We start from the raw sequence: 20,636 nt of genomic DNA on the forward strand, positions 1-20,636 counted from the left end.
TTCGACTGGTTAACACTTTTTTTTTCACTCATAAACATCCATTGTCTTCATTTTTCAATATCCAAGTCTGTCCACAATTTTTTCACTAATAAATCAAATAAAAATCAATCAATAAATAAAAAATCTAAATGAACTCTAATTTATGGTAATGACACAAATCTGTTTATCCCACTTAAAATTTATTTCATATCATTCCATGATTCCATAAATTTTTTTTTTTTGAAAATTGTTTTTTTTTTTTTTTGGGTGCAATGCTCGCAGACGGATGTGCCATGTGGAATGAATTGAACTCGACCTCCGAAATAAACAAAATATTTCGTAATCCAACACCGGTGATTCATTGAAAACGCCTTGGGATCATTTTCCCCCCATAACTTCCTCATACGATCTCACTAATACGCACTTGTATTTATCGCACTTCACATACTTGAAGATCGCCTCGAGCTTCCCACGGGTTTATCGGTATCAGAGACCTCTCCGCGAACAATAAACAAACATAGTGTCAACACGAGAGACTAAATAAACTTGGCATCAACGGGATTTTATGAGGTGTTTACACAGGGGATAAATTAGCATCTGATTGCGGGTTTTTTTAATGGAATTTTGGGACCAACAAAATCGATTTTCAAACTGACGGCTCAATTCGGCGCGAAATCAAAATAATTTACAAAAATTGATTAAAATTCCCGCGGAATATTCGGAATATTATAAATATCGGTGTCCCAATAATTTGAATTATTTTTTTGAGCCAAATAAAATTGATTTGAAAATGATTTCAGAGTGATCGCTGACTCGATCTCAAAATCGAAAGAATTTCTCCCAAAGATAATCCGCTTTTCCGTGGAATTTTCGGATCAATAACAAATGGCAGTTGAAACGTCAATATCGGTGTCCCAATAAATGTAACCGAGATATTTAACCCGAATTCGTTAATCCTGAAAATGCCCCAATAAAATATTCAAATAAATCCACTTAACCTCGGTTCTCTTCAAGAGCTAAGGCCCAAGCTGGTATTGTTTTCACCTCGGTTGTAATCCGTTAAACGAGTGGCGACGGACCCAATTTTCCGTCATAACGGGTCATTAGAACCTTGAGAATTCATTAACAATGGGAAAAATCGGTATGTATTTCCCCCTCATTGTGTAAATATTTAATCCTGACGGGGTGCGGCCGAGGGGCGATGGGACTTATCCGATTAACCCCCGGGCCAGTGGGGACTTCAGGTAGAGGCCGATGGGATTAGAACGCCACAGGTGTGGAAGTCCATCACAATCTTCAAAGCCAATGGAAGGAGTTGATACCCCAACAATAACTGTTGGTCAACAACTAGGAGCTCAAGATTATACAGCTAATTTACACTCGGGGAAAAAAAACCGTTCCCCTGCATTTTTCCCGTGAATTTTCCAGCACTCAGGGGCTGTCCCCACTTGACCTTGATTCCCCAGGACTTTAGAGCCTTGACTATTTGAAATTTTACTGGTAAATTTATTATCGGCTTGTCACTTGGATAATTACATCGACTTCAGAAATCAATGAACTGGTCATTTTTCTGTGGATGTTTGGAAAAGATATTTTGAGATTTTTTGAAATTTCTGGAGATCAAAATTGGGATTATTAAAGTCCTGATTGGAGTCTTTTATATTTTTCTTTTTTATTTTGACAGACTCGTGAGACTTTTTAGTCAAACTTAAATTTTTAAGTGTTAAATCAGTCATTAAATCAAAAACTCTTACGCACTCGGGTTTTTCCGAAATAATTCCACCTCAAATTGCGCAACTCATTGATGAAATTACGGACGCGTCACCTCGCGCGTCATGACACCCATTACGAAACTGAACAAATTACGGGATCAAATAATGAGAACTTTGAGATTAGGTGAAACGCAATTACTTGAAAAATCAGAGTGATTGCAGTGGGCACCTGTTCGGAGATTCAAAAAACGCACGTGCAATTGTCGCATGACGCCATGACACCGTGATTACACCTCGAACATCGAAGACATTGCGAGTGATTTCAAACAATATATTGGCGCCAGTGATTAAACATTTCAGTGATGAATCGATTTATTACGGCTTGCGCACCTTTTATTGAACATGAAGTTATGATTTTTTTCCACCGGAACAGTTTATCGAATATTAGTTGCATGACTATTTCAGATACTAGTGACTCATTACCATTTTTAAGTCATTTACATCATGAATAAAATGGAATTTCAAGTAATTAATTAGTTTTTTTTATTTAACGGATAAAATAGAATTTTTGAGTCGATTCAACGGAAGAAATTCTGGCAATTCTAGGTTTCGGAAAATTCCGAGGAAAAGTTTCAAATTTTCAGTGAACGAAATGAAAATCGTTTGTTTAATTTTGAATGGTTGAGTTAATTAATTAAAGAGGATATAAAATGGCGAGTGAGAGTGACGAATGCCTAGGAATTTCTCGATAATTGAAAGTGAACGTCACGATGGAATTGACCCCGTAGAAAAAACCATAATATCCTCTAATTTTTCCACGAGGAATTTTCCCCGCTCCTGTGACTAATCCGAGGAAAGATTGTCTAGGAAAAAAAAATCACGGATGAGTGGTGATTCCACCGGGAGCCCCGGGAATTCAATGCCAATGCGATAATCTCATAACATAAAACAAATAATCATTACAAAACCGTCAAATTACCATTTAAACGTGGGGCAGAGTAAATTTAAACTATTAATAGACATACAGTGACGTCTCACCTTGTCAGGGAAAATGTTCCCCAGGAAACTTCAAGTTTCAATATTCGCGCGTCATTGATGATACTCATTAACACAATGATAATTTGAGTAATATCAGATAAATTTGTTATTACTCCGTTGTTACGTCCGACCGGAAGTGATACAAGAAAATTATTGGGCCAAATATATCGCATGAGAGCGGATCGATTGATTTTGAGAAAAACAAATATTGTCATTTGATGATTTTTCAATTATTCAATTTGAAAAAATCATTGGGAGAGTATTCACTTACATAAGGAGCGGCGGACTTGTGTTAATCATCGTGACAATGTGCGAAAATTACACGTGCTATGATCGCCTGTCGTCACTCCATTGTGCGGTAATTATTGTCACCGCGGGTAAACGGTAATTGCAGATTCAGTGCGATGATCCTAGATCGGGAATTTTTCTGCCGTATTCTTTTATTTATTTCCTAATTATTCAGTTACAAGGCATTTATTTCAGTTTTATCGAAGGGATTAATAATCCTGAATTATAATCGCGCCACCCTGCGGTGGCGTCCCACAATCCCAAAAAAATGTCTTCTCAAATATTTTAAATTTATTTATTGCCCTCGATTTCACCTGACATCCCCAACCTAGCCTCTCATAACCAAAAACAAAAACTCCTGAATCACAGGAAAACATCTGAAAATACTCTCGTCCACGGATGACGTCAGGAATCGTAACGAGGAATTCCGTTGGTTTCCGACTGTCTTCCGCGAAAGGTGTATCCCGCGGGATATTCCTCTTGCTTCCGGTGGCCAAATATCCCGGTGAAATCCTCTGAATCAAGCGAAATCCTGAAGCGTGACGCTATGGCTGATGGTGGGAGGGAGGGGAGATGCGTCTCGCCGTAAGATTTGTCAGGTGGTGGGGGGGGCGCGTCTAGTTATGAATGAGTCGCGTGGGTGGGGGTGGGGTAAGAAGGGGACAGAAGGGGGATAGGTAATGAGGTAGAGGGGATTGATGTGGAGTGGTGGGGGTTGTTAGGACCTCAGGTCGACGCGGGGAAACACCATGACATGTTGGTAGTGGTGGGGAGGGGCGAGGATTGGCCTAAAGCGGGGTGAACGGGCCACGTGCTCTACTCCTTTCAGTGACTTTACCCAATCGTATATAGGCACTGGAACGCCACGGAAACTGATTAGTGTGACCCAACGCCTCAAACGTTCATCACTTGGGCTAATTGAATCATCTCGTTGACAATTGAATTTGGTGGTGATCGGTGGAGGTTTGGGGGGTTATATTTTGGTACGGCTGGTCAATACTTGAATCGGGGACTGACCGAACGGCTCACGGGACTCACCTTCTGCCTCACGGTGATACTTCACTCGCTGGACTCACCGAGTCAGTCACATTCTGACACTCGAGGTAGCACGACCTCTCGACTTCACCTGAGAGCTCTCACTAGGTGTCAACCTGATTGATCCATTTGTGATTCTGTGACATTTTTTTTGAGAGGTTTTGGGGTGACAGTTCGGATCTTTGGATTTTTTTTCTTTCTTTTTTTTTGCGTTTCTTTTTTGATGAATTGATTTTGTGAACACGTGGGGAATATTGACGGACGGATACACGTGGGCACTGGTTTGGGTTGGAGTGCTGTGATTTTTTGGTGATGCGATGAGTGTGGATACAGTGGTGAGGGCTGATATTGGGATGGAGGAGATTATGATGAGGGACCAGAGGACGACGTATCACAGGGTGAAGACTCAACGGGTTCGGTCCGACACGAAAATTTATGATACCAGGACAATTAATTTTTGTGGAATGAACCGGGGGGTGTGCGATGGTCATTTTGAGTGCAAGGGTAGAACGAGGGGAGAGTGTAATGAGTGCGGGGTGAAATATCTGGTGGATAATGGGATTAAAAAATGCGGGAGAAGTTGGAGAGCGACAAGTGGCGGATACAAATGGCTGAGTAAGTTTCTTAAAATTTTTGAGTTCCGAGATATTTTATTTTTTATTCTGCCTGCCAGAAAATTTTTAAATATTTCCTGCAATCGTTTGAACCGATGAATTTCTAAAAAAATTGGAATTTATGGGGTAAAGAGAAATGGCGAATAACTAGAATTTTCCAGAGTGAAGAAAAACATTCACTGTAATAAAATCATAAATAAATCAAGGGACTAATTACTACCCTAATTTCGAGAATTGAGGCTTAATTTCCTGGTAAATTACTGGGGGAAGGGGAGCAGGAAGATAATAAAATAACGAGAATTTTCTAGAGTGAAAAAAGCGCTTAGAGGAAATTGTCGACTGTAATAAAATCATAAATAAATCAAGAGACATTGAATATCTAGTCAGGTGTCCATTCATCAGACGATCAATTATACCGAACCCGAAATTAATATTCTGCATTAACAAAGAGTATGGCCCACTGTCTCATTGTCACCCAGTCTCAAGGGTATAGCAAAAATTTTTAAGGTGCTCCACCATTTTTTTCTCGCTTGAATACCACCTCAACGGGCATTACTCACCCATTGTCATAATCTTTCGTTAAAAAAAGTCGCGATAAGCCCGTGGAATTGAATCTGCAGTGACAAAAAAAATATATACAAGACCATTCCATGCGTATTTCCACGCGCGCCCACGCGGCGGAAATCGATTGGCGCGCTTTTTAACGGCCGGAAAAGCCGTCGAGTCGTGCCTCGATTAACTTATCTCCCGTCGGTTCCACTCATCATCTATCTTAAGACAGTCATGAATGGAGGGCCCAAATTCGGTAGCTAGAAATTCAGTAGTCAAGGGCTACTAGCCGATTTCCCCCACAATTCCACGAATATCTCTGAATCTAAAAGAGACACCGGAAATTTCATGGGACCATTTTTTTAGAGCCAAATAATATCCACAAAAAAGGTATCAATAAAAATTTCGCCATCTCTATCAGGTTTCGAGATATTCCTCTAAATATTTTCAAATTCGAGAAATCGGTGAAAATTTCAGGGATCGAGAATAATCCGGGAATTCCCCGCACGTGTTTCAGCTTCAGCCGCAATTTTCGAGTTTGAATACTTGAGATTTAAAAAAAAAAGTAGAAAATATCGAATTCCCTCAGTCCGCAATTTTTTAAGTGAATTCTCTTTTCACGATAGAACAATCCGAACAAAAAGAGAATAATCCACAGTCTTTTATTCCATACCGCGACGCCATTATATCTCAGCACTTTACGTCACGCGGGCGAGCCGATGAATGTATTAGTCATCCATAACCTCCTCCCACCCCCCAGTAATCTGTCTTTTATTTAACTCCAGAGACGAATCTGGAGCTGAAAAATCCCGCGGGATCATCTCGCCGTTCAGCAACCGATTATTTTAATCCCGTAAATCGATGGAGAGTCGTTTAACCCCTCGTTACCCCAGTACTATCGCATATTCACGACCCTGACTCCTCATTTTATTCATCAGTGGCCAGAAGAGGGGCCACCTGTTGAGCCGATTCCACAAGTGGCTTAAAGCACCCCTTCAACTCTCGTTAAAACCATCTCCCCGTGAAAAATGTCAAATAATATTTTCCCTCTCCATCGATAATTTTTCAGAAAAGGAAAACCTAAGAAATTGTACAATAATTTCACTTCAAATTAATCCCAAAATCTAATCCCCAATTTATCCCATTTATTTTCTGCATCTCGAATTTTTTCGAAAAAAAAAAATGATGGCAAGAAAGTACTGAAGTGTAATATCCACAATGAATCCCCCGGAGGAACGTTAAAAAATTTATCCAGCGACCTACCGCAACGTCGTACCTCCTGGAGTTGACACACGCGGAAATTCTCGGCTGTCCCCCAGAAGAAGTTGAGGGAGGGTTGGTTAAGGTGAGCGCACAACGAGGGTATCGAAGTAATGGGGTATAATTGTCGAGAGTAATGCGAGGACAGTGCGCCATTACCGCATATTTCCGCAGCTTCTTCACCGCTTCAAACGTCCACGATGATGCCCTCGGCTGGGTTAACGCATTTTTTTTCCTCTGTCCCCTTCCCCCGGTGCAGAGTCAACAGCGGTTTCACAAGAATTTTCACTGGCCTGTGCTTACCTCTGGTTCATCCGTTCACTTGTCCTCGCGATTAAGTGACAGCAGTCCAACATGTTGAGCACCCGATACAAAACAATCAGAGATTGTTTTCACGGGGTACACGCGGAGGGTAAAAATTAATGACGTAGAATAGCCCGTGAAGATCTGATCCAGTATCCAGGTGGATGGATCAGGTCATTAGGAGGTTGTTAGTCTGATAAACGATGTTGTTTCTTCCACACGGTTGAATCATACTGGATCATACACTTGCCGTCGGTGGATGAGAAGACAAGAGCAATTCTATTTATACACCAACCGTCTGTGTTGTCCGAGTGATTATTGGACTGATCAATGAATTATTTACTTGCAGGGTTAGGTAGCCTACTAGTGACGCTGCTTGTGGTATCGGTACAGGGTGCACCAACGATGACACTCGAGGACAGACGACTGAATTCACCAGAGAAATGGATGAATCCTTGTGGCGAAGGACTTGCCACGGAGGAGAGTGACGGTGAGCCGGAATATGGTCCTCTGACTGATGCTGAGCTTCTGAATGTCGTAGCTGTTCAAGCGAGAACTGCACTCCATCAGGCTCAAGGGTTCAAGGACAATTACGTAAGTAATCATTACTATCTGTTATCGCGTAAATATCTATTGGGCCTCAATCGTCTTCCCTCCAATCGTCCAAGCTCCAGCCAAAACTCTTCACTGGGAAATCGGCAAATGGCTTTCCTATTTCAATTTGCAAAAACGTTGGAATACATCCAGGATATCCTCTTCATCAGTCTCTGATTGCGAGTTTCATCGGAAGGATTAACGCATCATTGCGGTATTCATCTCACTTCCATGAACCCTCGAGTACTCCATTAGATCATCGAGGGGTTCCGTTTCAGCTACTTGTGAGACTGACAATCAGCAGAGATGATGTTTTAAAGTAGACACCATTTAGACAGCTGGTTATTCTTGATTTGGTTCTCGGTTCTGGTTAGATTCTTGGGAAAATGTTATCTTAAGCAGGTGTTCTGATACCGAACTCCTCTTGGCGACCCACTGTCTGGTGGATCGGTGACGTAAGTCCCGCGTTTTCACTCGTCAGCATCCTTGGAAATAGAAAATAGTGTTCATTACGGGTGAATCCATCGGGTGGATCTCATTTTTCATCGGTATTCTTGGAAATCGTGAGACAATTCATTGCGGGATTTTATCGTTCATGGCGGTTATCGGTAAACAACCGGCATATCATAAAGATTTCAATAAATCAGAATCGGAAGCTGTCTACCACTTGGACAGTCCTTTGCCCACACCGTTCACATGCATACTCTGGCTGCATACTAAAGTGCAGACCGGATATACAGCACGTCGGCTATCGGGCCCTGATACACCATGCCGGCGGGCCCCAGTAGTAGCTTCTCCTCGGGATATCGCAGATACGTGTTTGTCACTCTCTCCAGCCCTTTCTTTAGTCTCGTCTCGGCGATGGGAATTTTATGAGCTGGAAATTACGAGATATTCGACACGGGAAATAAAGTCAGTATCGATCTAGAGTTTTTGCGTGAGTTCACTATTTTTTTTTTATCAGGTTATGCCAGCGCGCAGTGCAGTGACGCCACCGCGAGGTGGTGCACCGGCAACTCCCAAAAATTTTTCACTCTCAATTATTTGTTATGCGGATTTTTTGAGTAATCACAAAAAATTTTTTTAATCATCTGACAACACTGGTATCACCGGTGCCTGAATTCACGATAGAATTATTGCTCCCGCATTTTTATCCGCTAATTGGTTATTACCCCTTGAATACGTAATCCAGATTTTCGGTGTTGTTAATGTCAACCGGTTTACATGAGAATTCGCGCGGCACATTGTCTCCAAGGTTAACCCGGTGCGAGGAATGTCTCACTGGAGATTTAGAATGGGGTTATGAATAGTAACAGCTCTACCTGAGACATGCGTAAACTCCTCAATGCCGAAATTGATTGGACCCTTCCGGGACCACCGGCGCCGCGGAGGATTAAAAAGAAAAAAAATCACCTGGAGCACGAAAAAAAAAAGAAAATAAATCGAGTTTATAATCGATTGGCGTTCATTCACGGTATCAAAATCCGTCACAATTACAAGTTGTCTCGCGTTACAGGTTATACGATAGGTGCAATGAAAGAATTATCACCGTGGTATTGGGCGTGCTGCACGTCGTGAAGGCATTGTATTATCATAATAATTCCTTGAGTCGAGATAAGAGTGGACAGGGGCTGTGAAATGATCCCCGTGAGCCAGCTGACACAGTAGGAATCCCCGGCTCAATGAATTGTTTGGGATAATATCAAATGCTGCATTTGCATCAATTATTTTCAGGGCGCGTGGCAATGGCAATTGCACAAGATTTTCTTGATTAAAATTTGCAATGAACTTGCTTTCATTGAATGATTTAAATGTCGCAGTTGTCCTTTTTTTTAATATCACCTCTCAATTTTTTTTTCAATTTTCTGGTGCAAAAAATTTTATTCCGCCATTGCTATGTTCAATTGGCGCCTGGCACACGCGAGGGACACCCCAGTGGACAGTTTAGTCACCGATTAGCCTCTGGGATCCGTAGCCATTTGCATTTCCACGTACTCTCATTTTCCCGAAGTTAACTCGGCTTTACTCTGTCCACAAGCTGACTAATTCCCAAGTTGCGTCAATAAATCAACCGGTGGTTTACAAACTGGGGGAACGCTCTAAAATTACTTGAAGTAATTATTCATGCCATTGTTCCTTCATTGAGATCAATTGTCTGTGATTAAAATAAATCTTTGATACATCTTTATTTTGAGAACTAAATCGGATTTGATTGAGTTCTCAGGGAATCCCCCGAATTTCTGGATTCCACAGGTGCATAATCACTGGAATTATTTTTATTAATATTAATTAATAATTACTGAATTTTTTGTGGAATTTCTGAATGATATGATTGTAAATTGGAGTCGTGCGGAGATCCTCATGGGATTTTTCTCTAGAATCTACTGAGAAATTTGGCTGCCAGTTAAATCCCGTTGTTGATTTATTTTTATTTCATTACGCAATGACAACTAGAATGTCCGGTATCCCTTCGCGGTGGCCGTTATCCTCCGAGGTATATTGATGCTCCTGAATTTTTCTTTGTCTCAAAAAAAATATTGAGGATCGAGTTCGTTGGTGAGGGAAGACGATACTTTAGCCCACTCCTTGTTTCGACATGTGCTTCTACCTCTTACGGATGATCTCATCCAAGAGAATGGATCGATCGGGCGTTTCAACTAATTCTTCTTTTTTTATTTTCGGCCTACCTCCAGATCAAACAGACGTTTAACACCGACTTTGCCGTTCTGCACTCGGAGTGGAAGGACAACCACTACGATTGGCTGCCTGGTCTCGATAAGATACCGAAACAACTCGGGGAACCACTGGCACCGGAGTACCTGAGCAAATTGGGATTAGAAATGGTTTGTGTTATTGTTTACTCACTGGTGCATGAAGTTATTATTGAAAATCATTTCAAGACGTGCCTTTGATTTTATGGACTGTCGAATAATCATTTCTCAATAATTCTTTTTAATCATCAGCTTGACAATATTCTACTGGACATCTACGAGTACATGCAGACGTACGCCGTAGGTCTGGAGCAAATAGTCTGGGATCAGGAGGATCATCGGCTTGAGTTCCTCCAGAAGTTCAAGGACACCGAGTCAAGTCTCCAAACGGTAAGCCATCAACCATTTCTCGTGTCGCAATCATCGCTGAACAATCAATAAATAAAAAAAAATGAGACAAAGAAAATGAAACAGCTCTTCAAAGTAACAATGAAGAAATGGTGTCAGCTTTCACAACGCCAGACCGCTGGCTCAGGACGAAAAGCAATTCCGCAGATTTAACGATTCTTCTGGGTTGATCCACCGAATCACTGAATTTTCATTGGTGTTGCATTGCCCTGTTTAAATTCAAAAGGAAAAAAATTCAAAGAAAAATCAAATGATTTTTCGATTTTACACTGGTTTGGTCATTCTGACCGTTAGATTCAACTCCCTCGTCGGCTTGAGCTGTCATATACTGATGTTCTCTGGTGATTGGTGTTGCAGGTGCTGTGTGAATTGCAAGCTGCTCTCATAGAACGCGGAGTAACACCGAGAAACAACATAACCCGCCAAGTAATGCCCAATGATTATCGCGGTGGTATGTCGTCACAGGCAACATTCAGAAATTTACGTGACTGGCTTATATTTCGTGACTACATGAACGGATTGGAGTACGTTATAGAGGTATTTGGACACTTGGGTCGTGGTGTCAAGTCCTGAAGGCGGCTAGGCGGATGCCGGCGAAGGGCAATCAGACGACGACTCCGTTACTTAAGGGAATTGTCAGAACGACTTTAGTCTGGAGGCTCTACTATCTTAATGAGAAATAAATGATGTCGATAGCTTTAGACTGTGGGATTTTTTGATCGAGAGACATTGGATCGTATCACTATGTCCGGGACAACATGGCTGTCTCGTTCATACGGCACAAAATGGCCGCTCCCGATATTTTGGGGGTTAAATCGCTTGAGATATTGATTTTCGTGATTATTGAGAACGCATCGGGGGATTAAATCATTGTTGCAGCGTTTCGATTGCTTTGGGACAGCTACATCTCCACTTTTGAGACATCTGTTCAACAAAATGGATGTCGCAAATGAGTTGGCTCAAAGCTCGACGTGGCAATTTTTGATTTTAAAACGTCGTTGAGTCTCAATTCAACGGGGATAATCATTTCTTTCGGTTTTTCTCGCAGAGTTTTCGGTCGGGTGTTCAAATTCGTGCTGACTATGAAGAAATGGCGTGTTTCATCTCCACCTGACATAGTCATGCCGATTCTTTGTCTCTGGATCGTACGATCAGTCTTTTTTGAAGTGCAAATGGAACTGTACATATTATATGTATAACTCACGGTAGAATCCATGTAATTTAGTAGGGAAATGAAATCTAGTGAGTCGTTAGAATTGCCGCCCTCTTCCCCCGGTTTTCCGCCGCATTCAATAATCGTTCCATAATTTCGCTAATTAACCGTTTTAAAAATGGTCGAATTGCATCTCCCTCTCGTATTCATCCGTATACTTATCAAAATTTTTTAATGATTGAGCATAAAGATCTAATGATCTCAAAAATTTATTACAATTTTTATCATCTATCTGAGACGGAGGTTTTTCAAATTGATAAAAGTCTTGCGATAACTTAAGAATTTGACAGATTCTAGCACTTGTTTTACTTCCAATTAGTGCTCATATTATTCTTAACAACTGATTTTTAATAATCACCTATGTGCAAGAATACAATATTTTATTCCGTCGCACCGACTTTAAATTCAATTTACACCGAAATCTCGGGTTTTACGTAGGCAAACAAATTTTATATTAATTTACATAAAAAAAAAACGGTAATGCGGTTTTGTATATTGTTTATTTGATGAGGGATAATAATGAGATTACGTTTAATGAGTAAAGACAGAGAGTGAAAGAAGGGCATTGCCAGCATATATTTGACCGGGGTGTACAGGGAAACCCTGCCTCTCCAGTTGGGTTTATTCACGCTGGTAAAAATCGCAGGGAAAAAAAAAATATCACCAGCCGACCTGTACACTCTCATACATAGATATACGCAACACGTACACAGTATTTTGCGGTTTCTTCACCTTGCGAGAGAGAATACGTACAATAAATGCATGCGAAATACTGAGCCCGCGTAATCCTCAAGGAATCCTCTCGTATCCACAACTTAATTGTAATTAATATTTATTAACTAACGGTAGTATTATCCTCGTATTTATTCAGATTATTTATTTTTATTTTTGTAAAGGCTTTACACTTCGTATTCACCAACCAATTTTTTTTGTTGAAAATTGAATTTTTGGGGAGAAAATGGTGGTGTTGGTTTACGAAATAAAAAAATCTAGTGACTCGTGTGAATACGGAACAACTTCTCCTGCTGAAACATGAGAAGAATTACGAGATTTGAGGCATGATTGTTTTTTTTTGTCTGTGAAATTCACTCGTGTCACTAGTTTATCCAGTGGAATACCTATTTCCTCGTGAATTCGTCGTGTCGCGCTGCTGCTGTCACCTTTCATGAACTATTTATAAAAATTCACGCATTCACTTCACCCTAGACAATTTAATGTACGTTACGCACTCTAGAAATATTACTCTAAGAAATGTTTATCGATCAACGAATATTTCCACGAGCTTCATCTCCCGGTTCCTTCATTTTCCGCATTTAAGCACGATTTTTTAAATAAAGAGCCTGTGATGTTCAATTTTCAATGCATCCCAGACTCCGTCATCTCGTGTCTGTGATAAGCATCGCAAACGTATTATATTCCTTGTAAATCCATCTCCATTATCGTTTTATTTATTGTAACACCAGTATTCAATATCCAATCAATCGACTTTAAAATCGAATTGATGTCTTTGTTTTTTTTTTTAATTTTATAATTTATACAGTAATCTAGGCGCCAAGAGCAGCAGCGTCGACCCAGTCTTACGGCAATTAACTAAAAAATTGATTGAGATTACAATTACAATAGAAAAACTGAAAAATCCTATCTGTCTGAAAAATAAACCCAGCGATCTCTGTCAGTACTACATCATCTGTATTAATCGAAACAACAGATGATATCCGGTGTTAATAAAATTCGAAAAAGCAATGATTAGTCTATTGCAATCTTAAATAATTTAGGACTGAACATGAGAAATTTATTGTGCGATAATAAATGGACAAAAAAAATTGTAATTTTAATTGTCAACCGCTTAAATCGTATATATTGTATATAAAGAGATTCCGCTATAACTTACGGAAAGAAACATTAAAGAAAATTGGAAATTATAAAATTATTATATATGTGGATATGTAATATGTAAGGGCCCCTCTCTCAGTTGCCCGCTCTGTTGTATCATAATAAACCAAAGACCGTTCAACATCGACAAATTGTTTATAAAATCTATTCATTAACCTCAATATTTTATTTACAGATTTGATTATTGCATTTTTATTCTGGTAATCGGGGTATTTTTGGTACAAAGACTTCGAGAGACGATTGGTTTCCCATGATTTCGTGATGTCTACGAATATGTTGAATCTGAGTGTTTGAGAGGAAACGAGTTAGTACATGATCACGGGTTTCCGACGGCCTCTGTACCGTGCCGCCATGTTTACCAACGCTGTTAGCTCGTTGTCATCGCCCTGGTCGTGCAATACCCCATCCGTTCTTGTTTGACATATTCCTGACATTCTCCCTGGGCCCTGTATGCCCCTTACCAACTGCCTCCAGCTGAGGGCATGAGGTGTCAATGTTTTAACTCTCCATTAACATCGATTGGGACGAGGTGCCAGGGAGGCGCCATTTTTTTCATTAATTTCAATTCTACAACATCAAAATCTCTGCTAAAAAAATAATTCATCCAATGGTGCGCCACCTGGCGATGGCGTCCATGCACTTTCAATATCCATAACCTATTGATTCGTTATTGAATAAAAACTAGTGGCAAATGATTAATTTCAGTTTCAGTTAGTGAAGATATTTATTAAAATGGAAGATATCAATAATTCAGAGGTAAGGATGAATAAATAAATGATGTTGTGGACATCCCATGGTTATGAGGATGTTATATTATCCTCTCCAAACAAATCAGCATCATCGTCCCATAAACCATGTAAAACTCGGCAGTAAAAATGTTTCGAGATAATTCAAAAACTGAGGCGACACAGATCGTACCCCACGACATCATTGAAAAGGTGGGAACCCGTGTACCTCAGGACAGGTTGAACTCATACAAACGATTTCCTTCCAAATCCCAGTGGAGACTATCCGCCAAGACAGAGTCGGCGGATAGTTCCACACCGTGAAAAAAAGGATGCGTCGGTGTTGGTCGGCGGAAAGGCAGGTAGGCGCACGTTCGACGATCGGATCTCATGCGGCGAAGGTATGAATGAGTCGTGAGAAGGAGAGGCCCGAACTAAAAAAAAAGAAGAAAAAAAAAAAAGTACCCCAAAGCGCTCCCATGAATGGTCTTGGGAAAAGTGCGACGTTCCCGCGCAGGTCTCGACGACGACGCGGTGGATCTCTCCCTCGATGTCCCGTGATCCCTTTTTGGAGCAACTCCTGGGAAGCTACCAAAAATATCGTCTAGGTCCCGATCGCCCTGGGGCCCAAATACTTCGGCTTCCTTTCAGCTTTGGATAAAAAAAAAAATCGGCCTCGTTGTAATTAGGACAGTGCGCCCGCATGAATTTTGCTTTTGCTCGGTGCCCTTCCAACCCCTGCTTTATTATTCCGCCAAAGCTCGGACCTATCATTCGCATTCCACACGGACAAAAGACCGTTCTGACAACATTTTTATTGGAAATGTCAAATTTTTGATTGAAAATCCTGAATTTTATATTTATTCATGTCAATGGCGGAATCTGTCAAATTCCAATTTTTATTTCTCTCTAAATTTCATTAATTAATTAATTTATCGAGTAAATAAATTAATAAACATTATTATTATTGTGATTATTATTATTATTACCCATGCAAATTTGTCATATTCGGCGAAAAAATGTGAGAGTGAAAATATTTTATTCAAAGCCAATAATATTTTTTATATTTTTAATCCAATTTAATTTAGTTCATAATTTAAATATTTTAATTTTGCAATGATGAACTGTAAATTTCAGATTAGAAATGGCGGGATTTTCCACGGGTAGGCCAGAATTTTCATGAAATTTCCACTGAAATATTTATAATTCCTCAAAAAAAATTTTTTTCTCCTGGCATTAGCTTTTATGATCCTTCCGAAGAGAGGATGGCACACAGTCGTTGTTAACTGCCGTTGATTGAGGGGCGTTGCCGCACTAATAGGTTCCATCCACCTCCGCCCCCTTCTCCCTTCAAACTCGAGAGCACACGTTTGCTGAAACACAACCTAGATTTATTTCACGACTAATTTTGCCTTGTTAGCCAAACAGGATGTGCTCTCCAGAGGGGATGGGAGTACCGTCGGCTCGTGTGTGTTTGTTGTATCCTTTAACGGGTCTTAATGGCAGTGCGCTAACAATCTCGCCAAAAGTGCGGCCAATTCTCGCTCTATCCCTTCGTTATCCCCGCCGTTCCTCGCCGATTCCAACCGATCCCCGGGAAATCGTGAACACCCTGGCGATGGGGGTTCTCGATTTCCATTTACATTTTCAGGGGCAATTTGTACCGCGATTCGGCCAAATATCTCAACCTCTTCGGGCCCCGGGGCCTCTTCAGAGAAAAGCTGAGGCGTTCGTGGGAACCGCGTTGCCACTTCCCAGAAGCATTTGCCATGGAGACGCAGGCCCACCCGAATGGAAAGGGAAAACTGGGCATTCAAAATTTAATAAATGCATCAGACAGCGACGAAATCGCTGAATACAATTAAAAATATATCCTTCACTCACTAATTTGAGATTAAAAAATTTCAAATTGACACTCGAGTCCCAGATAATGACCTATCGATGACTGAACTCAATATTTCTGAGTCCCAATTCCCAGAAAAAAAAGGTGAAATTCAAAAATATAAATCTATTTATATTTCTATAATTTTCCCGTAATAATTTTCTCTTTTTTCTTCTCGCGTTTTCCTGGTGCAAATCGAAAAACGGCATTGGCCTCTCTCAGGGTCCCCAGGAGACACCGATGGTGGTCACAGCGCATTTTGTTTTAGACAGCTGTATTCCAAAAAACAATTCCCCCCTCTCAGTAAAAAAAAAAATCAGAGATGCATTCTGTCGCGCGATAAAAGTCCACCGAATGGCGAGTGGGAGGGGCCGCAGATACTGCCAACGAACACACGAACACTTTTAACGCGCTAATTGCAGACTGATACGGTAAACAGGAGAAAAAAAAAGTGATTGCTCTTTGGACACACACGGGGTTGTACACAATATCGCAGAAATGCCATGGGAAGGACCTCTTACGTCTTCCCATTAGAGACACACCAGGAATTTACGTGCGACTGGTGCTCGCAGAAGTCGTAAAATCCTCTCAGTTATCTTTCCCCGGGTCTAACACAATTTAGGCGTCAATGCACTTAAAGGAGAACAGGTGTATCCGAACTTTCAATTTACCCTCCCTCCCCCCCTTTCGCCCCCTTTCGCCTCCTTCCGCCCCCTCTCTACCCTTTCCAAATTACAGCGCCAGAAATCTGTGAAGAAATTATTTTTTTAGTGCAGCAATTTAGAGTTCTTTTCTGGTGTGCACTTGACGTTTGTAATTACTCTAAAAAAAAAATTGTAACTCAATATAGAAAAGATTGAAGTTTCACTTTCCCTTTGTTCCAGGCGACTGTGCCCTCGCAGAGCACAATGTTATCCTCTTGAAATGTACTTGAGCGTCGTGAGCCATTAACGATCGCAACAGATTTTGCGCGAGGGCCTCATTTGAGAAGGGTCCCGGAGAAGGAGAGAAATACCAGTGAAGAAGTGGTTGGACAGTCTGGTACGAGGTCGCGACATCGTGACCAACGGGCCCCAGCCACTGATTTACATATTGTCCACCTCGAGAGACTTCACCTTCTGTTTTTTTTTTTCTTTCTTTTAATGCCATAGGAGTTCCATAATAGCATCCCAGATCCAGATCCAAGTGTCTGTGTGTGTACGTTGGGTCCTGGAGCGTCTCCCGAGGTGCCACCAACGTTGATCTTCGGTTCAAAGGTTTAAAAAATGAAAAAAAATTCGCAAAAATGCACAAATATTCACATATTTTTACTAAAAATCTTGTTATTCAATTCAAGTCATTCACAAGATTATTTTTTCAATTGTCATTCACTCGCTGGAGGTCCGTGGAAAGAGCGTGTCAAATTTTTTTTCGAGTTTCCCTTTTTTCCGGTGGAAAAACTGAAGCGTTTGTCAACGAGTGTCCGTGACATCGATTACCGCACCTTCTGTCCAGGTGGAGGGTCAACCAGGCGCCCCCCGTGAAAGGTTGTAAAACCTCCATGGGGTTGCCTGAATGCTAGAGGAGATTAGGGGATTTGTAAAAACCTGGAGACTCGGTACGATAAATTCACAGGTTAAGGGCTTTCCCCGGGGATGGGATAAGCCCGTTGTCTGGAGTTACTGCCCCACAAGAAGCTAGTTTTCGGGTGCTTAACCTCTCAATTGCTGCACCTGACATGCGGATGTAATAAATCACTGTCTCAACAGCCTCTTGTTTTCAATTGTGACAGGCGAGCGGACGATTATGAGGACAGGTCATTTGACAGACGTCGGTGCCACTTGCCTCATATTTTCTCCACATTTGAATAGAATATGACGGACTCATGGTTTAAGGATCACCAAGTGTCATAAAAGTCAGACGTACTCGAAGGGCCTTTAAATTTTTGCACTCCCTTTGCGTCGCGGTTATGACACCGAGAGGTGCAGCGACGCCATCCCCAGGTGGCGTAATGTCGCGATAATTTAACCCTTTGGAATAATTCTGTGATGGATGCTGAGGGGTGTCGGGAAAATTAAAGCAATCCGTCAGGTTTGCAGTTGGTAATCGCCGGTGGTCCCCGGTGAAATGCCGAGGGAGACGGCGGTTTTGCGTTGGGAGCAACATCGGTAATCGGATACGACCCGGGGATACAAATATGTGCGCATTAATAGACGCCGCGCGGTGTGCTTCAACAAAAAAAAAGCATGAAGAAAGAAATGAAAGAACAGAACCCAAGAGTTTATTATGATTTCAAGGTCGTCTCGTGGTTCATTGTGTCCAAATTAATTTTTCAAAGTGAGGCCCGATGCGAACAAAAACCGACGAGTTAATTCAAATTGAACGTGAACCGACAGCAATCGGTTGAACGTCATCCACAGGGAGACAGGGGAAAACGGAGATTTCAAATTTTCAGTCTCTGACGACGACGCCGAGGTATGACTGGAGCGGAAACCGCCATTTTTGGAGAGGCCCCCCACTGGGAAATCTCGCACTTTCCCACGTATGGGATAATCGTGTTTTATCTTCGCCGAGCGCTCACCAGTGCGAATATATTCCGAATATATATCCCGAAAATGTCAACTCTCGTAGGTTATGGTCGCGGCGAATCCATAACTCATTATGCCTGAAGCCATTGGAATTCAAGGATCGGAAGTTCTTTGAAGTCATCGAAACTTACCGGTGGAATACGATCGAATTGATCCTAGGGATAGATAAATTTACGCTGAATGGATGAAAGCGGAAGGGACATACCTAGATGGCATGCTTGGGTGACGATCCGGGTTCTTGTTTCAATCGGCTCCCACAGAGGGGGAAAAAAGGTGTTCCCTTGTGCTGTCTTGGGTAGATCTCTCTAATACGACATGCTCTTTGGGAATTCCTGACGCTCGTTTCGCGGATGTTAACAAGGCATCAGCATGGGACTCGTGCCCGGCTGCGGTTGCGGACAGGGACAAGTGGGAATCCCCCTTCTCTCTCCGGGGCCCGAGGTGGCCAGTGGATAAGATCTCAAAAAACCAAGAAGTACCAGATTCAGTACGCGTGTTCTGCGGTTTGGCAACACCAATTCCGAGGGAATCGTTTCGAGAGAAACGATGGCGCTGCACGCGGCCATTGCTCAAAGTATTTCCTTTGTCTCCAGACATCAATTTATTTTTTGAGCTTATTTTTTTATTCCCCGAATCACGCAGCAATGGCGGGTATTTCCGGTTGGAAAAATCGAAGATTATCTTCGAGAGATATTTTTCCATCGAGTCGAGATTTTCGAGATAATTCGATGAATTCCGCAGAGACTTAAAAAATAATTTTTTCCGTTGCACATAAAAATGTGGAGTTTATTTATAATTAATTACGTGAAAATCCAGAAATTTCTTTTCAAACGTAAAAATCATGAGTCTTACACCCGCCCCCGCCCCCCCGCAATAAATCGCCCCCTCCCCTGCCCCCTAATCTCCAAACAATTTGGGTGGCAGAAGAATCTCGTTAGCCACTTCTTGACGCCCTTATCTACCCTCCCTGCAAAAACGAAAAATCCGCCCCGACGGATGCCCGAGGCTTGGGGGCCCACCGATGGTGAGGTGACGATATCACACGGTGGGTTTGCGCAGAGTGAGTGGTAGTGCACTCCGGAGGTCCTCAATGGAGACGCCAGATCCTCTCTCTTTTTCCCTGACTCACCTTCTCCGGCTTCTCTGCGGATCAGACATCGCCGGCTCCATTCACAAATACCCAACAATACCCTTAACTAAGAGATTTCGCCGCCCTACAAGCAAAAGCGATAATTCCACTGCCCCCCCTTGAGGCCCCCCTCCACCTCGTGGGGTAGTTATACGTTTTGTATGAGTGTGCAGGTGTTGCATCGTGCACGCGTGTGCGTATTCATCCCCATGATCCATCTGACAGCCATCAGGCAGATTTGAACGTGGGGCCTCTCGACAAGCTGGCGCCACCAGTTGAAGAAAAAAAAAAATGGTCCTCAGCGGGTGGATCGCCTGGTGGTGAAAAAAAGAAATCACAAGGAACAATTCGGCTGTGGATTTGGCAACATTCTTTCACACACTAAATGCGCAACAATAGCCTTGTTTGGTCTATGATTTAGATGGCGGCCCTCCAGGGGCCTGTGTATACACGACTGGGCCTCAGGAACCTTTTCCCCCACCACTGGTATCCACCACCGCTCCTTGAATCATTTATCTTTCGAATGGGGGATATGGATGAAGAGGCATTTCTTTTGTGATGCACCTCTCTTTCACTGATCTGCGGCTCTCGTTATCTCGTGATCTCCGTGGAATAATGGGAATGTGTATCGCTAGATTTCACGGTCTTTTGGGAGATGCAGGGCCTATCGATGGTTATTCAATTGGTGGGATTGGTCATGCTTGTCACCATAACGATAATTTGGTGAATTTCGGGG

General features: G+C 41.9%; 1 protein-coding gene across 1 annotated transcript; it reads left to right on the forward strand.

The window, feature by feature from the left end:
• Positions 1-3,907: 3,907 nt before the first annotated feature.
• Positions 3,908-13,717, forward strand: LOC105271179 (uncharacterized). The gene is made up of 5 exons (XM_011312556.1): positions 3,908-4,667; positions 7,128-7,372; positions 10,066-10,215; positions 10,336-10,473; positions 10,849-13,717. The coding sequence occupies exons 1-5, from the start codon at positions 4,370-4,372 to the stop codon at positions 11,062-11,064; spliced, it is 1,047 nt and encodes a 348-aa protein (XP_011310858.1). The 5' UTR covers positions 3,908-4,369; the 3' UTR covers positions 11,065-13,717.
• The last annotated feature ends 6,919 nt before the right edge of the window (positions 13,718-20,636 follow it).

The sequence above is a fragment of the Fopius arisanus genome, unplaced genomic scaffold (genome assembly GCF_000806365.1).
Source record: "Fopius arisanus strain USDA-PBARC FA_bdor unplaced genomic scaffold, ASM80636v1 scaffold00104, whole genome shotgun sequence".
NCBI classification, from domain to species: domain Eukaryota; kingdom Metazoa; phylum Arthropoda; class Insecta; order Hymenoptera; family Braconidae; genus Fopius; species Fopius arisanus.

Bases quoted from the DNA above. Each gene is read 5' to 3' on its own strand.
- LOC105271179 (XM_011312556.1), top strand. From the start codon at position 4,370: ATGAGTGTGGATACAGTGGTGAGGGCTGATATTGGGATGGAGGAGATT. The intron at 10,216-10,335 runs GTTTGTGTTATT...TTTAATCATCAG, and splicing joins GCAAATTGGGATTAGAAATG to CTTGACAATATTCTACTGGA. The intron at 10,474-10,848 runs GTAAGCCATCAA...TTGGTGTTGCAG, and splicing joins CCGAGTCAAGTCTCCAAACG to GTGCTGTGTGAATTGCAAGC.